The sequence below is a fragment of the Eufriesea mexicana genome, unplaced genomic scaffold (assembly GCF_001483705.2).
Source record: "Eufriesea mexicana isolate 0111107269 unplaced genomic scaffold, ASM148370v2 scaffold9994, whole genome shotgun sequence".
NCBI classification, from domain to species: Eukaryota; Metazoa; Arthropoda; class Insecta; order Hymenoptera; family Apidae; genus Eufriesea; species Eufriesea mexicana.
This window is the reverse complement of record NW_016917670.1, coordinates 16,384-38,799: the sequence shown is the minus strand read 5'-3', so window position 1 is coordinate 38,799 and position 22,416 is coordinate 16,384. Positions and strand designations below refer to the sequence as shown.

Sequence of the window (22,416 nt, the reverse complement as noted above, 5' to 3'; positions counted from 1 at the left end):
CGTCTCTCTTTCTCTGTCTCTCCGCTGGTCGAGTCGGGCCGGCCCCTCGTGTGTCCCTGTTGCGTTAGTTGGCCAGGTCGGTGCCAGGGAGTCTACCGGCGATAACCAGCTGCGCGTCGTACCGGTAGACTGCCTGCTGCCTCCGGCTGCTCCGGGGATCCTGGGACCGGTTATACTTGACCCAGCGGTTTACACGCGCTTGCCGCCATCAGCACCACCACCGCCGAGGCCGGATCGCACCGCTACCGAAACACGTACCTACATTGCCTGGACAAACTTCAGCACACTCGGCTAGCTTGTTCTTTTTCTCTCCTTCTATTCTTCTCTCTTTCTCTTTTCTGTCTCTCCCTCTCTCGTACAATCAACGATCTCCGTCGAACCGATACATGCTACCTCAATCCGCCTCATTCCACTCTGGCTCACCCTGCTCTTTTCCTCTCCCACTCCGAATATTTGTTCGCTTATTTTTACATATGAAGAATTTAACGACTTCTTTGCGAAATTATTAGGGTGATTCTGCTGGAGATAGATTAGGCACGAAAACAAGCACGTGTATCTATAGAATCACGAATATTGAGATTTTACAGAATCTCATTGGAAAACGGAAGAAAACACCATGAACTTGATGACACTTCCTATTTTTAGACTCAAACGGTACGATAACTTTTAGTTATTCGTGTTTTAATTCGATGGATTTCGTAGTATAACTCGTTCACAAATATAGATGGAGATACATATATGTAAAATTAAATATATGATTTAATGACACATGTTTATAAAGTTAATCATATCTAAAATTTTTGAATAGTTTTTGTGTAATAAGAATAGCTTTTTACATTATTTTGATTGTAAACCATAGTGTGAAATACTTATAGATAGTATGATAACATTAACTTAAAATTATGTACAAGCACAATATACTTATTACAGTAGTTTGTTCACTTAACGTATTTTTCCATAAATTTACGGTGAAATTCACTTCTTAACGAGTCGTTTATGAACACATCATGTTTCTTTTTTGGTTCAGAACGGGCACAGTTCTTAAATACAACATCATCATCCCATCTACGTCTAACTTTCATATCTGTTCTTCCACTCTGAGAGGAATAACTTAGTAAAGGATTCCCAGACAGGATGTTTTCCATTCTTATTCTTTCTTCTTCCTGTCGTTTCTCCATTTCCTGAAATATGGAAAAAATAAAATAGAATATAAGCCTTAGTGAAAGTATAAAATTTAATGTATATAGAACGTGTAATATTAAAAATGTGGAAATTTTACTTTTTTAGCTTGTTCTGCAGCTCTTTCCTTTTTAATGCGTTGCAATTCAGCTAAAAGAGCAGCAGTATCATCTTCATCACTTTCTGATTCTGAATCATCATCATCAAGAGGATCATCTGCATCTAAACTTGCTGTAGGTACTTGATCAATCTTTTGTCTTTTAGCACTTGTTGTGGAAGTTTCCCTAGGTGCTTCTATCATACGTCGATTAGAACTTTTCTCCTTTTCCCTCTCACGTTCCCTTTCTTCTAATTCCTTGCGAAAATCACGATTTCGCAGTTCTTCTACTGTTCCCTGTCCATGCTCTCTACAAATTAAATTCATTAATGCTACAAATGCATGTAAATAAGGTTATGTTTGACTCGTCATTCAACTAAGTTATACAAAATTTCTTAAATAAAATTAAAAGTGTACACATATTTTTTGAAAATATAAAATATGATATAATACCTGTATTTTAGTTTTGTATGTGACGGTAAATCTCTGCTACTGTATTGTTTTGATATTGCACTTAAATCTTTTTCACCACGTCCTTGTCCTCCTCTAGCAGGTTCAAACGTGGGTCTTGCAGCCGTAGTCATTTTGTTTCAAGATTATTTAATGTTTTTTAATATTCGTAAATTCCCGCTAGAGGTCGTCAAAACGAATCATCAATCAATATATCATTCGATTCTATACGATTTGAGAATCGCAAGTAAAATTAAAATTAGTCTTGTTTGAAACGTTACTGCGAATGTCTCGTGTAAAGTTTGTTACAATTATTTACGTAGCATGAATAGTTAATTTTATATAGTATTTTATAATTAATCTATCATGCGCAGTTGATTTATTTTAAAACGCGTCAGTTTAATAGTTTAATAATTTAATAATAAAGAAAAAGTTATGTATCGTAATAGTATTCTTCATATTATTTCTTATTTTTATATTTTTAATCACAATGTATTAATGAATATAGTGTTTCTATAATTGGATCACATTAATAATTATGACATCATTAGCTAAAGCTGCAGGGAATATTTTGTTAAGTCAATTTAGGTATGGAATAAGTGAATCATGTAAGTACACTTTAAACTTATTATCACATTACAATTTATTTAATTTATTGGACAAATAATTTTATTATTTGCACAATGTCAATACTTAATAAAATATTCAAAATCATTTGACAATATGATTTTTAATATAATTGCAAACTAAAAAATGTTACATATCTTTATAAGTTTATTGCATTAAGCAAATGAAAACTAAATTTACAAAGCAGATCCTATATTTTTAATGCAGTGCTCAATTTAATTTTCTACTCGTTAAAATTATGATTACACTAGAATTACTTACATAGTTGCAACATTTATTTTCATGCACCATTTACTGTTGTTATTGGATTTAAACACTTATTGTGTTGTTCTCTTTCACATACATACATAATTCAAGTTTTTTTCTTGTTATAAAAGTGTATATTGAATGTAAATTACTAGTCATGTATTTTGTGCGATATTTTATATACCATGGTCATCAGACTTATGTTTAAGTCATTTTTAAAGTCATCATTTATAACATATTATTGGACAGCATTTTGACTTTCATTTATTAAAATTTTTGCAACTAAAGAGGCACTGTATCTTGAAACATATTTTTTAAAATTTCATTTAATAAATTTGCAATACTGCAAACTTTACTATTACTCTGCTTTGTTAGATAACAATCAAAACCAAATTGTATACATATATATAAAACATACAAAATGAAGCAATAATTATTGATTGTACTTTATTTTCAAGTCAATTTTAAGTATTCATGACTTTTGCATTTTCTAACACACACTTAACTATATAATTTTAATTTATATGCATTTAAATTAAAATTTTTGTAAATTTTAAATAATTTATAATTATTGCCTCGCTTAATTTTAGAGAGCTTTAACCTTTTTAAATTTACATTTGAAAAAATAATAAATCTTGATAAAATTAATCTAACTTAAATTTTTGTTATGAAAAATTAACTGTATTATTATATGTATAAAATATAATTATTCCCTAAACTTAGTTATTTTTCTAGTAAACAATTCATAGTTCAGTAAGCATAAGTCTTTCTATTTCTAATAGTATCATTTGTTACATTGATCATATTAGTTGAGACAAGTAACAACATATATTTCCAAATATTCAGATGCATTATTGTGTGACACTAATTTACACTATAACTAGTTACTAATTGCAGTCTGAATACAAGAAATAATATGTCATGGCACACAAGTTTTACAACATTCCAGTCAATTATTATTATTATTATTATTATTATTATTATTATTATTATTATTATTGTTATTATTATTATTATAGTTTATTCACTTTATGACTAAATTCTATTAGTATATAAGCCTAATATTTTTAATTTACATATTGAAATATATAATTTTTCACTCAGCCTTTTCCTTTTAGTATAAGAGCTGTACACCCATTTTGTAAATTTTTAAATTAACTGCAATTTTGAAAATAAAATAGTCATAGTAATATTAAAAGTAACATAATTAACTTTATTTTTGTAAAGTAATTGACTTTAATAAAATTTACTCTTTATAACATAATCATAAAATCACAATCTTCCTAAACTTAAACTGAATCATTTTTTTATAGTTATTCATATATGCATTTATTATAAATTCTAATTTTTGTTTGCACAAATGTCATATAAGCAGTTTTGTACTACCAAAATTGCAGCTGTATAAAGCAAATAATCTTATAATTTGTAAAAATTATATTCAATAAAAGAATTTTTATGATCAATTCTAATATCGAATAATACATATTTGTAAATAACAATATTTAGTTATTGAAACTTAATATTTTATATATAGTAATTACAATATACAAATTGATTAGATACAATAACACATAAACTTTGCAAATCTTTTTTTTTTTCATTGAAATCTATAACACGTTTAACATCTATTTTGCTTTATATATGTATATATATATAATTATCAGCAGAATTTCATCATAATTCAACTAAAAAATAAAATTTGTATAAAACAAAATATTTTCTACTGTTTATTTAATTTTATGTGCAATAAATGCAATGAACTAAATATTGCAAAATATTCGATGCTTCTACATGTATTGTAAAAGTTGAAGTACTTGTGCTTTTATGTACATGTAATTTTGAAAAAATCATATAAGGTGTAAATACAATAAAGTATTATTCCCTGTCAAAAATTTATCACAAGAAAGTTATATAAAGAAGATATGCACACAATATAAAATAAAAATTTTTTGAAATATTTGTTAGAAAAAATACATTTGTTTTTGTTAAGTACATAGTCCATAAAATTGTATTATATTATTAACCAAAATGAGGAGATATTACCATGAAAATCTAACTTGTAAAAAATATCAGTAGTATTATGTGTGAAATATTACTATTTTCATTTTAATTTAATTTCTGAATAAATATTATCATATAAAAACGTAAAAAGAAATATATAAAAATTTTAATATTAAAATTCTTTAAAATGTTGTGATGTCATAAAATATTCTCCTCTTCTCGATTAATAATAGCATTTGCATAGATATAGAATGATTGCTAGCTACATCTTCTTTACATAATACATATATGTAGAATAAATTATACAAATATATACAAATTAAGCTCTACACATTTAACATATTCTAATGTACAAATCATTAACTTCTTACAGAATATATACGTACATATAAATGCCCCTTTAGGTGCTCGACACCAAAATATGCTACATTTAACTAGATTTAAATGTATTTATAATATTCTTAATACATAAAAATCGTATGTTAATGTAGATATAATTATAAATCTTGCAACTAGAAAAAATTTAGTAAATCTGTCATGGAAATAAAGTTCCTAAATTGTATTTCTGCATTTTATCTTTCTGCCAATATAAAATTTTAAATGACACATTTGTCTAAAAAAAAAAAGAAACTGAATATGTATTAAATATATGAAAATATGGCAGTGATTACATATTAAGAACCTTCTACAGTTAGGCCTTGAGATAATACTTTTATACTGATCAAACAGAGTAATATGTACTCTTTTGTTATGAAATATATTTCTTGAACTAAATATTTATGATTCAAATAAATGATAATGAAATTAATAATACATAGTATGTACGCAGTGTGTAAAAACAAATGAATTTGATTACAGCAATTAAAATATTTAAGTAGATATGCTGATAATGATCTTACTTACAGTTGTAATCTCAATAATCATTAACTCATCATTTGTAACGAAAATGCTTTTGAGCATATGCAAATTAAGCTTGGGTTAATGTGACCTAATTTGTACCATCCATTTATATAAAAAAATGCATTAAAAATAAAGCTAATTTAATTGCAGATAACTTCATTATAATGGCTTTGTATTTTAAGCTGTACTTGTGTGATTACTAGCACCACTGATAGCACTAAATAAAGCAGCGCTGTTACGTTTAAAATTTCCAACTTGTTCATCAGGCCAAATAGGTTCTCCAAGTAATGATGATAAACTTTGACAAAGTTTCTGATAATTCTCGCGTAACACCTCTTGATATTCATGCTGATCAGATGTAATTAACTTGCTATTTATTTGTAATGCTGTGTAACATATTTTAACGAATTCCCTGGAAATGAGATTTATAAATTTTAAATGTTTATGTTAATGTTAAATGTAAGTGTAAAATAACACATAGAACTGATATATAGGAAATATATTTTAAAAGTCACACCTGAAAACATCTTTCAATTCTTCAACTTTATCATCTGGATATTGTGGAGACAGTGCAGGATCTAAAAATGCTGAAGCGTATGCAAGTGGTCCAGCATTTACCGTAACGCATATACTTCCTTGCAATCTTAATTGCAGCTTTTTCACATCTGTTGGACCTATAAGAGCTACATCTTCCAATTCTTGGACACGTTGTCGCATTTCATCTAAAGCAACTTCAATTGGACTCAGTTCCATTATTCGTTTTTCAACTACCAAAATGCGTTTTTTGATATATGGGAAAGAATATTGTGCTAAAATCATAAAATATAATATAACGTATAAGTTTATAAATAATGTAATATATAACAATGAAGGGAACCTACTTGTAAGAATTGTTCTACGTTTCCATTGTTCTTCTGGACTACCTCTTGCTTTCCCTTCTTTAGTGAATGGAGTTTCAAACATAAAACATGATACATTATGATTCTGTTCAAATTCTGTTTGTCGTATTTCTAATTCATATTTTTCAAAATAAGGTGTAACGTGCGTGACTTGAATATATGCTATTTTTGGATCTAATTCAGATATATCGATAGGTACGGAATCCATTATCATTTTAACATTTTCTGAACCAAATTTTTCAGAATATAAATGATGGAGACGTTCTGAAATTTCTGATAAAGATGTAACTTTTGGCTCTTTATAAATATACTCTTGTCCATTTTCATCCTCAAAATACGCCTAAAAAAACACAATCGCTCCGTGAATGTAATAAAAAAGTACTATGTTTGAATTATGGTACTTACTGAGCCAAAAAATGCAACCCTATAAAATCTTCCAAGAAGTCTTTTTCCAGATTTTGTAACTTCAACAATTTTGTTACAGGCTTGTGCCAAGTGAGAATAACAATTTGCTAAAGCTTCATAATTTCGTTTTTCTTCGTACATAGGAACTATTAATCTGTACAGATGTCCTAGAAGTTCAAATCGTTCTGCTTTTTCCAACATTTCAGCACAAATTTCTAATTGTTCAAGAAGTATGTATTCGTTGTAATGAATGTCTTGCACACCTAAAATAATGCCATTGTTTATAAAATTTTATAATTTTATATCAAATAAGAACTAATGGAACATAAATTAATATTAAAAATTGTAGTAATTTGAACCAATCCAAAACAAAACAAAAATATTTTTATAATACGTTACTATAATATATTTTACTATATATTAAATAAAAAAAACGTTAGAAATTGATTTTAATTTTAATTGATAATCACACATTTTTTATCATGCAATAATAAATAGATACAGAAAAATAGAAAATTACAAATAATAAAAGCTTAAGACATAATACAAACATGTGCAAAACATACAAATCTCACCAGCATCAAGTTTAAGACTACATTCATCTCTAGAAATGTTTTCAGAAATTTTGTCAAAGGCTTCTGCTCCCCATGTATAATTTAAAAAAAAAAAAAAAAAAAAAATAGAAAGGAAAAAATATTAGAATAAAAGCATATTATATTTAATAATCATATTTAAAAAATAATTTTAGGATATATACCTCTGAAAAATTACCATCCCTTGCATGATTTCTAGCCATTGTTTCTAACCATGTGTGTCTTAATTCTGGTGTACTAGCATAAGAATTAGCCAAACTATGTTGTAAATCTACCAACATTTCAGGATCGTTGTTATGTTCTCTCATTTGAGCTGTAGCCATTAAAACTGTTCTAATTCTTTTATTAAGATCTTTAACTTCCACTGGAAAACCAGTGCCTTTCATTACTTTATCAGATGAAGCATAGCTATTTATTAATGATAGCGATTCTTGAAATCTTGAATTATTCAATCCAATAACATTTCCAAGCATTTGAGAAACGGATATTATTACCTGTTTATAAATATATAATATTAATATTTAAAATATCATTAGGATGAATCTATTATAAGCGAGAAAAACTACTTTTTGAAGATACTTACTTGCAAGTGGACCCTAGTCAATCCTTTCCTACTAGTAAACTCAAAATTACTTCTCATAAGAAGATAAAGTAAAGCACAGGATTCCTGCCTAATAGAGCTTAACTTACTATTGCAACAACGTAATAATTCATAACATAAGCGTCCACACAGAATTGCATTTCCTGTAAAAGCAATAATATTCAATCAATTGAAATGTAACTTTTTTTTATCCCAATTTAAAGAAATCATATGTAAGTATTAAAATTTATACCTTGAAATAGAATTATAGAATAATTATTTAAAAAAGCTCTAAAACTAGCAAATACATGACGCAATAATGTTTCAGACTGCCCAACTTGCAAAAACGATAAATATATACTAAATACTTTCTGCATTATGGGGTTATCACCATCGGTTGCTAAAAGTACATCCTACAAAAAAAAGAAACATAACGTAAATAAATATATTTTTCGATTATAAATATAAAATTTCTGCAATTATCTTATACCTTAAAATGAATACAAAATAGTCCTAAACAATCCAATGCAATGAGACCAACTTCTGTCGCCATATTCGCTTCTAATAAAGCTTGATGCATCTTTCCACTATCACTTTCAACAAGATTCTCCCTTGCAGTAGTATTATGCGGTTGTAAAGTACTAGTAGCGGGTCCTTCGTTAGAAAAATCAGGAGGTGCCATTCTGGCTGGTAATGTCATTGCTTTCACTGTTCGAGGCTTTCCAGAATTATTTGCCATATTTGTAGCTATTTGTCTTTTTCCAACATATTTGAAATGATAAAGACTCATTCTAAAATAAAAATAAACGTAATAATATACCTATCCTACATTAAAATTAATTACTATATCTAATTTGATGTTTACTTACTCTATTACTGTAAAGAAACTTAAAATTTCACAATCGCTACATTGTTGCCACCAAGCAATAACTTGATGATCACCCAAATATTTTATCACAAATAAGAAGCAAAGTAAGATATCTTTAACTTCCGACGACTGCAATTTATCGCATCTTGGTGACGATTGTGTAACACTTAAAGAACGAGAATGTCTTTTTTTCTCTCCAGTACCGTTTTCAATAGGTTCACGAATAATGGTCGTTTCTTGAGATATATTCGATTGAGAAGCGCCCGATATTGTGGACGTATCTGATTCTATACTAGTACAAGAATATCCATTAACTAAGCCTTGTCCTGCTATGGCTGCGAGATATGTAGAATCCCGTAAGTGCATAGATGCTCTTATTGGTGATTGAGTCTCCAAATGTAATGTAAGCCTATATATATTTGTGTATATAATTTATTTTTTTTTTTTTCATCTTTCATACTTAAATATTCTTTAAACAAACATAATGCTCTAAAATTTATTTTAAATTTACCTATGAATTGATTTTGGAGTTCCAGTAGTTGTAGTATTACTTGCAGTATCTTTATTTGCCAAGAATGAACTACTAGTAGAAATTCTATTGATTCCATTTTGTTTAATTTCTGTTTTACTATTATCGTGGATCGATTGCAACCGATGCAAATTTTCTAATACAATACCTAGCCATGGTATATAAATAGATGCTATCCTACTTAATTGACCCTGTAATAATAAAATTAATTAAATATTTACATATAAAGATTTATTTATTAAGATATTAATTATTAAAATATATTTTATATAAATAAAAATAGTTTACCTTGTTCTGGTACCTCTCATCAAGTTCATGCTTTGCCATTAAATCTCTTAATGTAGCTATTGCTACTTTTCGAATTTGTATAATTTCATTTAAAGATGTTCTAACTTCTTGCATTAAGAGTCCAACTAAGAAATGATGTTTGCAAAAATCTTCTGATAAACAATATTCATTCATTAAATCTGAAATAAATACTTCAAATTAATAAATTTACTTGATTCATTGTAATCTTAAACGATATGAAAATAGAAAAATATGCACATACAAGGACCACCTAAAAATATTGAAAATTGAACGAAATTAAAATAGCTTAAACGAAATTTATTTATTAGGTTGCTTAAAATTATTGACTATTTTATAGGCATTTAATATTTAAATAAAAAAATCATCTTCTCTCTGAATCATTTAATAATATTAATATTTTGTTAACTATAGTTGTAACTTTGTGAAATGTTTGCAAATTCATGCAGGTTTTTTGCATTAAAATATTTTCAAGTAGTGAATATTAAGATAAAATTATATTATTTTACATAAAAAATACGACGTGTAACATAAAATTTATGTGTGTGAATCTATTATATGTATATTCTATATTGCAGAACTATTTAGTGTTCAATTCCACTTAACAATCTTCAGTGCATTTTGATGATATAATGAAACAGGCTTGCATAGCAATAAATAAGAATGCCATGAATGTATTTTCTAAACATCTACTGACTGATAGTGATTAATAACAAGAAAATTGTGTGCAACTCCCACTCACTATGGCTACAGTAACAAACCACAATAAAGACGGGAGTGTATGACTTAACATACCATCACATTCTGGATCACTCTCTGTATCTTCTAAATAAAGCATAAAACGATTATATTAAGTAATCTTTAATATTAAGTATAGTATAATACTAGTTAAGTTTACCTCTGGATGTAATTCGTGAGTGCATCATTGGTAAGTTGAAAGATACATAATGTTCATGTGAACAGATTATTTGTAAGAATGTAAATTTGAAATCATGTAATGTTCGTTGATCTCCAGGAGAAAAATTGTCCATATATGAATTGATTAAACAGAAAACAAATCCACGATCCATAAATGTAAGACATCGCTATTTTAAAACATGAAAAATTAAGAATGAATATTAAATAATAAATATTTCAATTATAATACAAAATTTTTAAACTTAAATTAACCAGCTTAAATTCATCCTTTTTATCTGTATGTAGAAAAAAAAATACATAATATATAAATAATATATTGTATGTACTTACCTTTAAAAATTGTGCAAGACTTTTGTTTAATTCATGAGTTTCAACAGGCATTTCTTTATACTTATTCATAAGGTAAGGCATAATAACATCCACTAAACTTCGAACTTTTTCATGGTATTCTTTTGAGAATCTTTCATTTCTATGCATCTGTAAAAAAAAACTTAATCGAATCAAATTTCTTCTCAAATTATATTTTACATATTATTAGGAAACGTACTTTTATCCTTCCTGTTGAAAGCAAATGCTGTGCCATACTTTTAATCATTATTTCAAAAAAAAAACTAGAGTGATGCATAAATTTATTTACTACTAAAAAGTCAGTATTACTTGGCTTTAATAATGTAGGAAGATGTTTTCCCAGTTGTTCATGAACTGTTATAAAACCGTTTCCTTGAGAAGGTGGTACAAAAACAAACTACAACATATAGAAATGTAATATTGACTAATAAATTTAATTGTTTTTATTAATAATATATACCTTAATATAAGCTTGGAGTGTTTCTTTTCTACCAGCTTCATGTACCATATTTATAAAATGTATTAAAACCCTTATAATATACAATCCAACTTCTTCATTCGTAGTACAAGTTAGCAATGTAAATAACTGATTCAATATAGTGGGAAGAAATGTAATGACAGTAACTAATTGCACTGCATGAGCAGCTTTTAATATTTTGCATGTTTCCGAGTCTGCTGGTACTGCTCCGAGTTTTGTATCTAAGATACGTTCCATATGAGCAAATAAATTATGTAAATGTAGATCACGTGTAAATACAGTTGAAATCAATTGAAACGCTACTGTAAATACTGGCCGTTGAGAATCAACCCATATAATTTCCGGACCTGCATTCTAAAATAAAAAATTTATTTTCAAAATATTAAAAACTATAATTAAAAATAATTGCCGTACTTTATCATATTTTATGTATCGCTAAAGTACAGATTTATAATTTCGTTTTATTTTTACCCCTTTTCCTAGCCCAAGAGGTTGTATTGAAAGATATCCTGGTGGTAAATGTGTTGCTACAGGCAGTGTTTGTACATTCATATCCATATCCACGTTTAATCTATGTAAAATATAAAACATTACTATACATAATTTGATAAGAAAATTTACTGTATAAATATGATCTTATATCTAGATGTTATAAAATTTCAGTTAAACCAGTAATCAATTTATTAATGATATATATCACAATTTTTAAAATTACCATACCTTCCTTTATGCAACAAGGGAGACCAAGCATAACCAACACAATTTTCAACGCCATTTTCTTTTTTCTTATTCATATCACAACTTATGTGATAGAAAGAAAAAAGTAAATGGTGTTTAACATGAAGTTTCGATGGTAGCCGTATTTTAATTTCTTCGTACCAAGAAGGAACTGCATTATGATGTAAAACTGCGCAAGATGCTCGTAAACATAAAGGTGGAGCACCAGGTCTTCCATATATACACTATTATAAAAAGATTCAAAGTATTAGTTGCAATTTAATAATCTATAAAGCAATTTGTATTTTACATACTCTTAAGGGTGTGGCACTTTCACTATCGTCATCTCGTAATTCAACAATACACGCAATATTTCTGGCTCTGGTGAATATTTTTTGAGTATCGAAACAAAGAGTCTGTGGATATATATAAAGATGATTAATATAAGTTGTATATGGATGAACATCTTTCTCTGAAGTACTTTCGAATTCTGCAATTTCAAGAGTTGGTTCAGATATCGGCGGTAATGGAAATGGCTTTAAAGCTGCTAAAGACGTAGATAATGTATCTACAATGAAAAAAATTCGAATTTATTATTCAAATTTATTAGAAAAAGGTTCTATTCTCTAAATACATACTGTCAGGTAAATCTGTAATTGACTCAATTTTTATCTTCAACCAACCAGGTATCACAGTCAATTTACTAAGTTTTTCAGGTCTATAATAAAAAAATATTAAAATATATTTATATATAACTTATTATATTTTTCTAATACATACTTTCTATACTCTGAAAGAAGTTTGAGTAATTCTTCATCTTTTATTTTATTCCCTTCTTGCCTATATATGGCAGGAAAGTCTGACGATGTATCTAATTCATTACTATATAATCTAAATAATGGTCTAGCAGCCCAAGCAAATGGCATTCTATAATTTCCCAATCTAAAAAGTTTAGAATTCTTTGAACGAAATATTACAATATATAGAGAATCATACAGTTCCAAAATGAAATCATAAGTAAACTTACCTTTGGCAACAAGCTCTAACTTGTTTATGTACTTTTAAACCTAATCGTGGATCTTTTGTAGCCCTTAAATATGGTTCAGAAGTTTGGCATATATTCCCTTGTAATATTTTATCTATTCTTACAACCAAAAATATATCAGGATGTGGATTATTAATACTAAATATGGCCTATAAAAATATGTATTAGTATTAATATTAAACTACAGAATAATATTAATATTATCGTTAAAAATTCAATATTCCAAAGAAAGAAGAGCAAGAAATACAAACCTGTTTTGGATATTTAATCCAATCTAAAGGTATATTTTTTAAGTCATCTGGTAATTTACCATTTTCTGTAGATTCTGTCATGATACCTACAGGACCTAATTCTTTTACCAGTCCTTGAACAACCTCATTATTAATGTCAAAATGAAAATTTTCAGTTAATTTTCTACCATTTCTTGCATCATAAAGACTTAGGGTAGTTTGATATGGTTCCACCTGACACAACGATTCCTTTTCATCTATTGGTGCTTGTAATCTAAATTTAAGACTTTCACATTTTACAAAAATTCTTTGCCCAAATTGTTCTTTATATGGATCAATATTCTGTTCAATACAGTTGCCTGGTTGTTGTTTAGTATGCGGAATATAAGGATAAATATTAAACAATTGTTTACGACTTTCTCGTCTTGCTAATGCTATGCTAGTATCTGTTTCTCTAGAATATTTTATCAATTGTGGATTCATACTTTGTTCCAAACCTTTAAGTGTTCCATAAACCTACAAATAATAATAATAATAGTAATAATAATAATAATAATAATAAATTCAAGTTGAATTATACATCAAATAATTCATTTAATATATTGTAAATAGAAATAACATTTATCTGTATTTTTAATACCTGCATAGGTTGAGGAGAAGGAGGAGGAGTATTGCATGCTCTTTCTAGTGAAGCAGCACGTTTTTCTTCTTGTTGTTTATAATGCTGTAATACTGAGCTTAACTTTAATAACCAATCCTGCATATCTGTTTCATTTTCTGCTGCTAAGGTATATGATTTATGAGTCCCGCTCATTCTTAATTCAAAACAATATCTTCCGCGTTTTGGATTCCTCACAACTTCAGTGCAAAAATCCATAACTATTGTTAATTTAGCTTCACCCTTTTTTTCATCTTTAAAAAGTTCAAGAATGTATGTGCCATCGACTTCTTGTCGAAGATGACAGAATCTTCTCTTGAATGATTTTGAACCAATATTTGCAAACATGCGATCACTACTACCAATTTCTGGTCCTTTCATTAAATAGCCTTCTTTTGTTATTCCATTACTCTTTGTTAATTCCTTATAAAATTAAATTATTTTATTTACTTATTTTTCTTTATAAATTTATTTAACACTTTATAGTGTTAAACAAAAATAATAATAGATGGATTCAGTATGACAAAAATTACAAAAGAAACAATTTAGTCAAAAATTGAATTACTTTTTAACAAAAGTATTTTTGCAAATTAATTATATAAAAAGAATATAAAAAATTATTTTTTTATAAAAAATTCATACATGAAATATAATATTTAAATCTCCTTTATCTAAAGATATATGCTGATAAATGATAGAATAAAAAAATAACTTTATGTAAATACAAAGTATTTTACCTCATCAACTTGGTCTACTTCTGTATCAATTTCATATACTTCATCTTTCAGATCATCTGTTTTTGCTATTCTAAAAGATAAAAAAACATAAATTAATATAATACATTTTATCGTATACTGTACATTTTATTAAGTAAAATTTTGTAGATATTAATATCAAAGTATAAAGACATAACTTTATTAATAATTTAAAGTATTATTTACTGCATTCTTTAAATAATGATAATTAGGATATAGAAAACTATTCTTATCATCCTAAGTATATTAACATACATTATATGTATAACTGTAACTATAGATACAAATATAAAAACATACTTGGGTAACTCAAGATAAGTTCCACTATATGCTGAATATTTATAGTGTATGAGATTCCAATTAGATGTGTAACTTCGTAAACATTCTTTTGTAAGTAGATTTTCTCCTCCTTCTTCATTATCTGAAGCTTGTGGCACTGTTGGTACAAGAGTACGATATCTTCTAGGTAATACCACTTGCTGCATTAAGAAAAGATATATTAAAACCATATAACTTATTTTTGTAATTCTCTTAGTAATAAAATAAAAGATATATATTAATAATATTCTTATAAATTATATATTAGATAATTTTATAATAATGAATATTCAAAAGTGGTATAATATTATTAACATCCTGTGTATAAGCATATCTAATCTAATAAATTTATCTGTTCATGGAACGGATGCAAGTTTTCCAAATAGATAAGAAGTTCTAAATTAAAACTCACTGATACATCATCCTGAGGATATAATAGAAGCTCTCTTTGAGGATCATTTTGTAATAAAGTTTTATTCTTTAATACAAAACTTTCGAAATCTATAGGTTCTACAAGATGTGGCTTATTCTGAAATTAAAACACTATTATAAAATAGACAATAACAAATAAAAAGGATAGTATATATATACATTTATTGGTTTAATTTATCATCATTCTATAATGAAAATCATATAAAAAATAAAAAATAAAACTACCACAAATTGAATAAATGACATAATCTACATACATTAAAACTTTTACAAACTAAATATTACTTTATCAATACTTATTATGATAATAAATGGATTAAATAATTTTGTTTAAAAATAGCATAATTTATTCTTAATTCAGAGAAATAATTAACGAACAATGAGTCAAGGTATTGCAAGATACCATAAATGGACATGTTTCAATGTGAATAACATTATCTTTAAAAAACCAGATTTCATGTCCCAAGCCTGTTATATAGAAAAATAAAGTAACGAATGACGTTTAAAAAATATAAGTAAAAAGTTGATTCAATGTTATTTTATCTCTTCTTCAACTTGTAATATTTATAGTTAGCCTCGCGTTTAGTTGACAGTAATTATCATGAATAATGAATTAACGATATTATGAAAGGTTTGATAAATGAATACATGGAGTACATATTTTCATTGGTATCAATTATTGCATACACGCTATTCGAAAGATAATGCAAAAATTTCTGCATAAAATAAAGCGGCAAATGTATCAAGTCGAGGACGCAGCAAACCTACCTGTACGGTGCTCTCACGTACTACCTGAGAGACGGTTTCTCGTAATTGAGCGGCCATGCCCGGTTTACCTAGGCCGCGGGTAAACTTTCTTTCGCTCATCTTTGCTGATGACACATTGATCTCATCACCGTACACCAACAAGAGCAATCACGATCATTACGCGTATTCATTACACTGGACAATATTAACCACTCGCAATTGCCGCGGCCATATTTACGCGGCTTCTAAGCTCACGTCGTAGCAACGCATGACAGCTCTCCCTATGCAGTTTATAGCGTAATACATCGTTGCAATTATATCCGGTATAGGTATGTGCTTACATACAAAATACTATTTAATCATACTGCAATATATAAAATGCTACAGATCTACCGAATGTTGCACTCAGATATGTACAATATAATCGAAATTTGATAATTATTTATTCTTCAAATAGAATTAAATGACTGAACATTTTCTAAACTTTTTATATATTTAATGTGTATTATAAATTTCGCTTATTAAGTTTATAATGATTTTATTTGTAAATTCTTAATAATATACATTGTTTTATATTATAATTATAGCTTTGAAACTTTTGTTTTTTGTTTTTTTCTATATCTTTTAATTTATAAGATTATTTCAAAAGTTGTAATGAAATATAGAAAAATTGTTTTTATTGTTCTGTGTAATTATGAAATACTTTATTTAAAACTGTACTTTATTAAAACATTTTTTTAATTTAAATTTATATTTCAATAAATTTTCTTCTCTCTTTTAATATGTTAAGTTATTATATAAACAAATACTAAATTAAGTAAAAGAAATTTTTAATGATTTATATAGTTGTTAAAAATACTTCAATTTTATGTATAAAATAATTCCTTAATTGTGGATAATGTAAAATGCCAATAATACTTCGTGCTTAAAATTACGGCGTGATCTCAAACTGTCTACCTACAGTAACGTTTGTAATTTGGTATCGTCTGCTGCTGATGCCAAATAGTGTATAAATTAATTTTCGTTCTTCTTGAACTTTTAAACAATCTTTTTCGAACGAACAATCATACGAATTTTTGATGATTTTCTAATATAATTTTATGCCAATTTGGTACTCCATCACATTTGTGTTTTTATAAATAATTATTCACTACTTATCGATATTTAGATTTACGAGAAAGCTGGCTTAATTCAAGGTGTTTCTTACATTAGATTATGGATGACGAACTAGAAGACAAGATTTTATATCAGGTGATATAAAAATAATTTAATATAATGTTGCTTCTTTTTTTTAGAAAAATGTTCTTTAAGACAGGAATATTTGTTATATGTTCGATTTACGATTTCCGTATCGCGTGATTCGTATTCAAAAATAGTCTTGATTGATTACTCTCAAATTTTTATAACATATAAGTATTTCAAATAAAAAATAACATAAATTTATTCTTTTATTAATCAATGATAGATAGTATTCTATATAAATTACGATATTTTTGACCACTTAAAATATTTTGTTTTTTTTATAAAACTAATCACTGTTATTAATCTTCCATTTTTGTAATTGTACTATAGACGTATGTATCATATATGAAGCTTATGTCCAAGTTTGCAGTGGGTATTCCCACAGGATTAAATGCTGGGATAAATACTCCATTGGGTTACTTTTGGAGAATCATGAGAGTTTATGCATTGAAGCCAGAAGTGTTAATTTGTGGTGCAGTTTTGGCAATAATTCTATTTTATATACAAGCTGTTGATATATGGAGCAGATCACTGTTAGGAAGAATCCAATATACACTTGGCCGTACCACATCAAAAGTACATAAATTAAAGAATAAGCCACATGATAATATATTATATAAATAAGGAAATATTGCATTATGTACATAGTTAAATATTAATTTGATATTATATAATTATTTAATTATTAGATTATTTTAAATATTACAAAAAATAAGTAAAAATTTCTACCATGTCTTATTTTTGTTAGGTATCAAAACTACAATTCTTGGTTAATGATTCTGTAAATAATGGCATAAAACTCAGCTGGGAATTAAAACAGGGATATATTGCTGCATATGCTGTTCAAGGACTTAGACCTCGTATGGAGGATCGTTTTGTTGTAAATGAAGATATGAATAATACTGGAGTATCTTTATTCGCAATATTTGATGGGCATGGTGGAGAAGTAAGTTTAAAAATGTCTAATAAATAAATTTATTTAAATGTCTTAGAAAATTAATAAATTATTCATAAATAGGATATTTTCAAAGGTTTACTTGTTAATATTAATTTTCATATAACATTATAATTCTTAAATTACAAAATTTATGATGTTATATGATGATTATCTTCCAAAATTACAGATTAAAGACACAGGAATAAGGTAAAAATTTCTTATAATGGTAAAGTTATACAGAAATAAGATTATCAGAAAATAGTTAAATGAAAACAAATTATGAGACTATGAGAAATATAAAAATAGATTTTAACAATATTGTAATACATTTATATACTCATATATTTTATAAATTAATATATATCAGTTACTTAGAATAAAAATGTTATTATAGATTAAAATGAAATATTAATTTTTTATTATTTTATATGATTGTTTAGCCCAGATAGAAAAATTTATGTTATATTACAATAGTGCATGCAATAATATGTTATTAAAAAATTATTTTTTTAATATATTAATATTTAGTAAATGATATAATAATGTGTACATAATAGTTTAAGTAAATAATTAGTTCACATCCTAAAAATTAGTGTAATTGTAGTTTAATATAATATTATTCTTAATTATAATGAAATAAATTATTAAGAAATACATAATATGTTATGTTACTATTATCATTTCTATATATAATAGTATTATAAAGTATTTTACTAATAGTATACTAATAACATATAAATATTCTAAACATTTATTATTTATAAGTATAAAATATTGATATATATTTTGTTTCTTAATAGTTTGCAGCAAATTATGCACGTGATAAACTTATTCCAAATATAAATAAAAAAGTGGTTGAATTAAAGGATATGTTAGCTGGTAAAGCACCACATGTATCAGAAGACATAAAGAAAGATGAAGAATCAGAGAAGAAAGAGGAGAAAAGTGATGTAGGACTTCTTGAACGCAAAAAATCTTTCCGTAAAACTGTAAGCACATCACTGACAGATGATTGTGTAAAGAAAAATGTTGGTGTAACTGATCCAGAACTACTTGACAAATTAGATAGCTTGCCAAGACCAATAACAAGAGAGGTATGACTAATATTAAATGTTATCTTTTACAAATATAAAGAAATGCAGTTTTTTATTTTAACTATAAGGTAAGACCATGTAGAACAACAGAAAAACCATTAAAAGTAGATATTACAAATTATCTTGATGGAAATAAAATAAATTATGGTAGACTACTAACTGATGAAGTACTGGCAGTGGACAGATTGTTAGTAGAAGCTGCTAAGAAGAATATGGATATAGCTGGTAATTATTTTCTTACAATTGTTATTATTTTATTTATTTAAATTTAAAAATGATTTTTTATAATTTATAATATAGGTACAACTGCATTAATTGCTCTTTTGGAAGACAATAAATTAATTGTAGCAAATGTTGGAGATTCAAGAGGTGTAATGTGTGATGGAAAAGGGAATGCTATACCTTTATCTTTTGATCATAAACCACAACAAGTATAAATGATTTAAGCCTCCATAATAAATCTACTTTATTTGATGATAAAATGGATTTGTATTTTTAGGAAAGAGAAAGAAGAAGAATAAATAAAGCTGGTGGTTTAGTAACATTCAATGGTGTGTGGAGAGTTGCTGGTATATTAGCAACTTCTCGAGCTTTGGGAGATTACCCATTAAAAGATAAAAAATTAGTGATTGCTGATCCTGATATTTTAACTTTTGATCTTAGTGATCATAATCCAATGTTTATTGTCTTGGCATCAGATGGTTTATGGGATACTTTTACAAACGAAGAAGCTGTTGCATTCATTAAGGAACGTATAAATGAACCACATTTTGGTGCAAAAAGTATTACTTTACAAAGTTATTATAGGTAATATAAATCTATATTACAATTTGTTTAAATTACAATTTAAATCAGTTTTACATTATAGCTTGTCTTTTTAACACATAGGGGTTCTGCTGACAATATCACTGTAGTTGTAATTAATTTAAAGGATCGTAAATACATCATATCAGAGGCCAAAAAGAATCAATAATGTTTTAATTGTACAACGAATTTATACTTTTTCCAAAGATATTCTAGTCATTAATTATATATTAACGACTAGTAAGTGTAAATTTGGAAAAAAATGAATGTACTCTTGTTTGTATAATATAAAAATATGATGTTTCACTCTTTAATCAAGTATTCTCTCTTTTTTTTATAGAATCAAGTTTAGTTTTAGTACAATACTATCCCTTGCAATAATTTTTATTTATATTACATCATTTACAATGTATTTTTTCTATTTATAAAATTTAAACAAATATGATAATGTTTTATCCCTTGTACCTCTGAAAACATAATATTTTCTTATATTCTGCTATTAAATATCGTGTATCTTCTGAAGTATCAATTTTCTATTCCACTAGCAATATATGAGTATATAATTCATGTATACCTAAGCATCTTATGAAATCTTGTAATAATGACCTAAATATATATGTAGTATATACAAAATTATATATTACAATTAAATTTTTAATTAATACTACTTTGATGTACAAATATGCATATGTAATATTTATTTTTATATAAATTTAAATGAATGCCTTTCACAAATGAGTAATTTGGAAAATCATGTTTGAATATGTTATATTAAATAATTAATATTAAATATAACGTGTAACATTTAAATGACTAACGATCGTTTAAATATAAAAAATTCTGTACATTAAAAACAATAGATAATAAAAATGATACATTAAATATTATTATGATTCTTGAATAATATTTTGACATGTAAGCAAAAAATATTTATCAAAAACTTAGTAACACTTACAATATATTTTTTTCTTTTTTATATTATTATTACGCTATAAAACTTTGTTACTGGATTAAATGGAATACAAATTATAATAAAAATACTTCCATATGTGAGATGCTATTTTTAGAAAAATAAATTGAAAATCGACTGATACCGATACGGAAGGTTATTTTTAGAAACAAGCTAGTTGACAAAATATTTTTTCAGTTCAAAGTTAGAAATATCTTGTATGTACTATAACTTGTACCTACTATCGTTCCGAAAGCGATTTTTACCATAGGGTCCCCTTATGAGTTGCGCAGCTTTGCGGGGGGCGAAACGTAGATTAGCGGAATCGTATCCTCACAAAGGGAAAATCGTGAATCGACTAAACCATATCAACCAGTTAGTCATTGATAAAAGTACGTCATCAAGTTCGGTATAGGACGTAAAAATAAGGCCTGTGGCAATATAGGGAGAGTTCTGAGTTGAGAAGTCTTGAAGAATCCTCGCGAATATGGATTATGACCAGCACGGACGTGAGTCGTTCGGTATCGGAGAGAGACGAATAGAAGCGCGTTTTCCCCGTATTAAAGTTACGTTATTCCAATATTATTTCTTTTGTGTTTAATCAGTTTTTGCGTTTGGTACTTGTTTCATCCTGCTCATTTCGTTCTGTTAATTTTTGATGACTTAAACTGTTCGCGCAGATCCGATATTTTTTCGATAAAAAGAAGGAATACATACACGTTACTTCTGGAAGCTGAAGACAAAATAAAAACTGTTCATGGCATCCTACATATATTTCTAAAAAAAAAATATTAAAGAATTTGTAAAATTTGTTTGGATTATAATGTGCATATATTTTATATTACTTTTTTTTATAATCTTCTTTATACATACTAAAGGTTTATAATAAAAACGCCTTTAAAATGTATATTTTATTTTATTATATAAAATTTGAAATACAGAAAATTTTATGTTATTCTAATAAATACATTTTGTTGTTTATAAAGTGTGGCCAAAATTGATCTTAAATATAGATTATATTATAAAATATTCATTTATTAAAAATTAATTCCATGTTTGAAATT

The 22,416-nt window shown here is 26.7% G+C and overlaps 3 protein-coding genes across 5 annotated transcripts; 1 reads left to right on the top strand and 2 right to left on the bottom strand.

Moving 5' to 3' along the window:
• Positions 1–866: 866 nt before the first annotated feature.
• c12.1 (spliceosome-associated protein CWC15) lies at positions 867–1,887 on the bottom strand. The gene is made up of 3 exons (XM_017908108.1): positions 1,730–1,887; positions 1,280–1,586; positions 867–1,181 (listed from the first exon to the last, which is right to left on the bottom strand). Exons 1-3 carry the CDS (start codon positions 1,858–1,860, stop codon positions 939–941), a joined length of 681 nt encoding a protein of 226 aa, XP_017763597.1. The 5' UTR covers positions 1,861–1,887; the 3' UTR covers positions 867–938.
• Positions 1,888–2,244: 357 nt separating this feature from the next.
• On the top strand, positions 2,245–20,583 carry LOC108553279 (protein phosphatase 1L). Of its 3 annotated transcripts, none has more exons than XM_017908114.1 (9): positions 2,245–2,334; positions 17,495–17,577; positions 17,899–18,144; positions 18,317–18,514; positions 19,306–19,599; positions 19,668–19,824; positions 19,900–20,030; positions 20,099–20,406; positions 20,488–20,583. In XM_017908114.1, the coding sequence occupies exons 2-9, from the start codon at positions 17,542–17,544 to the stop codon at positions 20,570–20,572; spliced, it is 1,455 nt and encodes a 484-aa protein (XP_017763603.1). In that variant the 5' UTR covers positions 2,245–2,334; positions 17,495–17,541; the 3' UTR covers positions 20,573–20,583. The 3 variants fall into 3 exon arrangements, with proteins under 3 accessions (XP_017763603.1, XP_017763605.1, XP_017763604.1); XM_017908115.1 differs by lacking the exon at positions 2,245–2,334 and adding an exon at positions 16,612–16,655; XM_017908116.1 differs by lacking the exons at positions 2,245–2,334; positions 17,495–17,577 and adding an exon at positions 16,601–16,655.
• On the bottom strand, positions 5,678–16,459 carry Ziz (dedicator of cytokinesis protein Ziz). The gene is made up of 29 exons (XM_017908117.1): positions 16,348–16,459; positions 15,560–15,676; positions 15,130–15,308; positions 14,812–14,881; positions 14,057–14,497; positions 13,438–13,932; positions 13,169–13,335; positions 12,922–13,083; positions 12,780–12,859; positions 12,456–12,709; positions 12,145–12,386; positions 11,896–11,995; positions 11,407–11,778; positions 11,146–11,343; positions 10,929–11,075; positions 10,579–10,765; positions 10,476–10,505; positions 9,663–9,841; positions 9,357–9,565; positions 8,847–9,254; positions 8,468–8,768; positions 8,231–8,390; positions 7,981–8,141; positions 7,544–7,891; positions 7,371–7,497; positions 6,805–7,067; positions 6,382–6,739; positions 6,018–6,309; positions 5,678–5,912 (listed from the first exon to the last, which is right to left on the bottom strand). Exons 1-29 carry the CDS (start codon positions 16,444–16,446, stop codon positions 5,678–5,680), a joined length of 6,381 nt encoding a protein of 2,126 aa, XP_017763606.1. The 5' UTR covers positions 16,447–16,459.
• Positions 20,584–22,416: the final 1,833 nt, after the last annotated feature.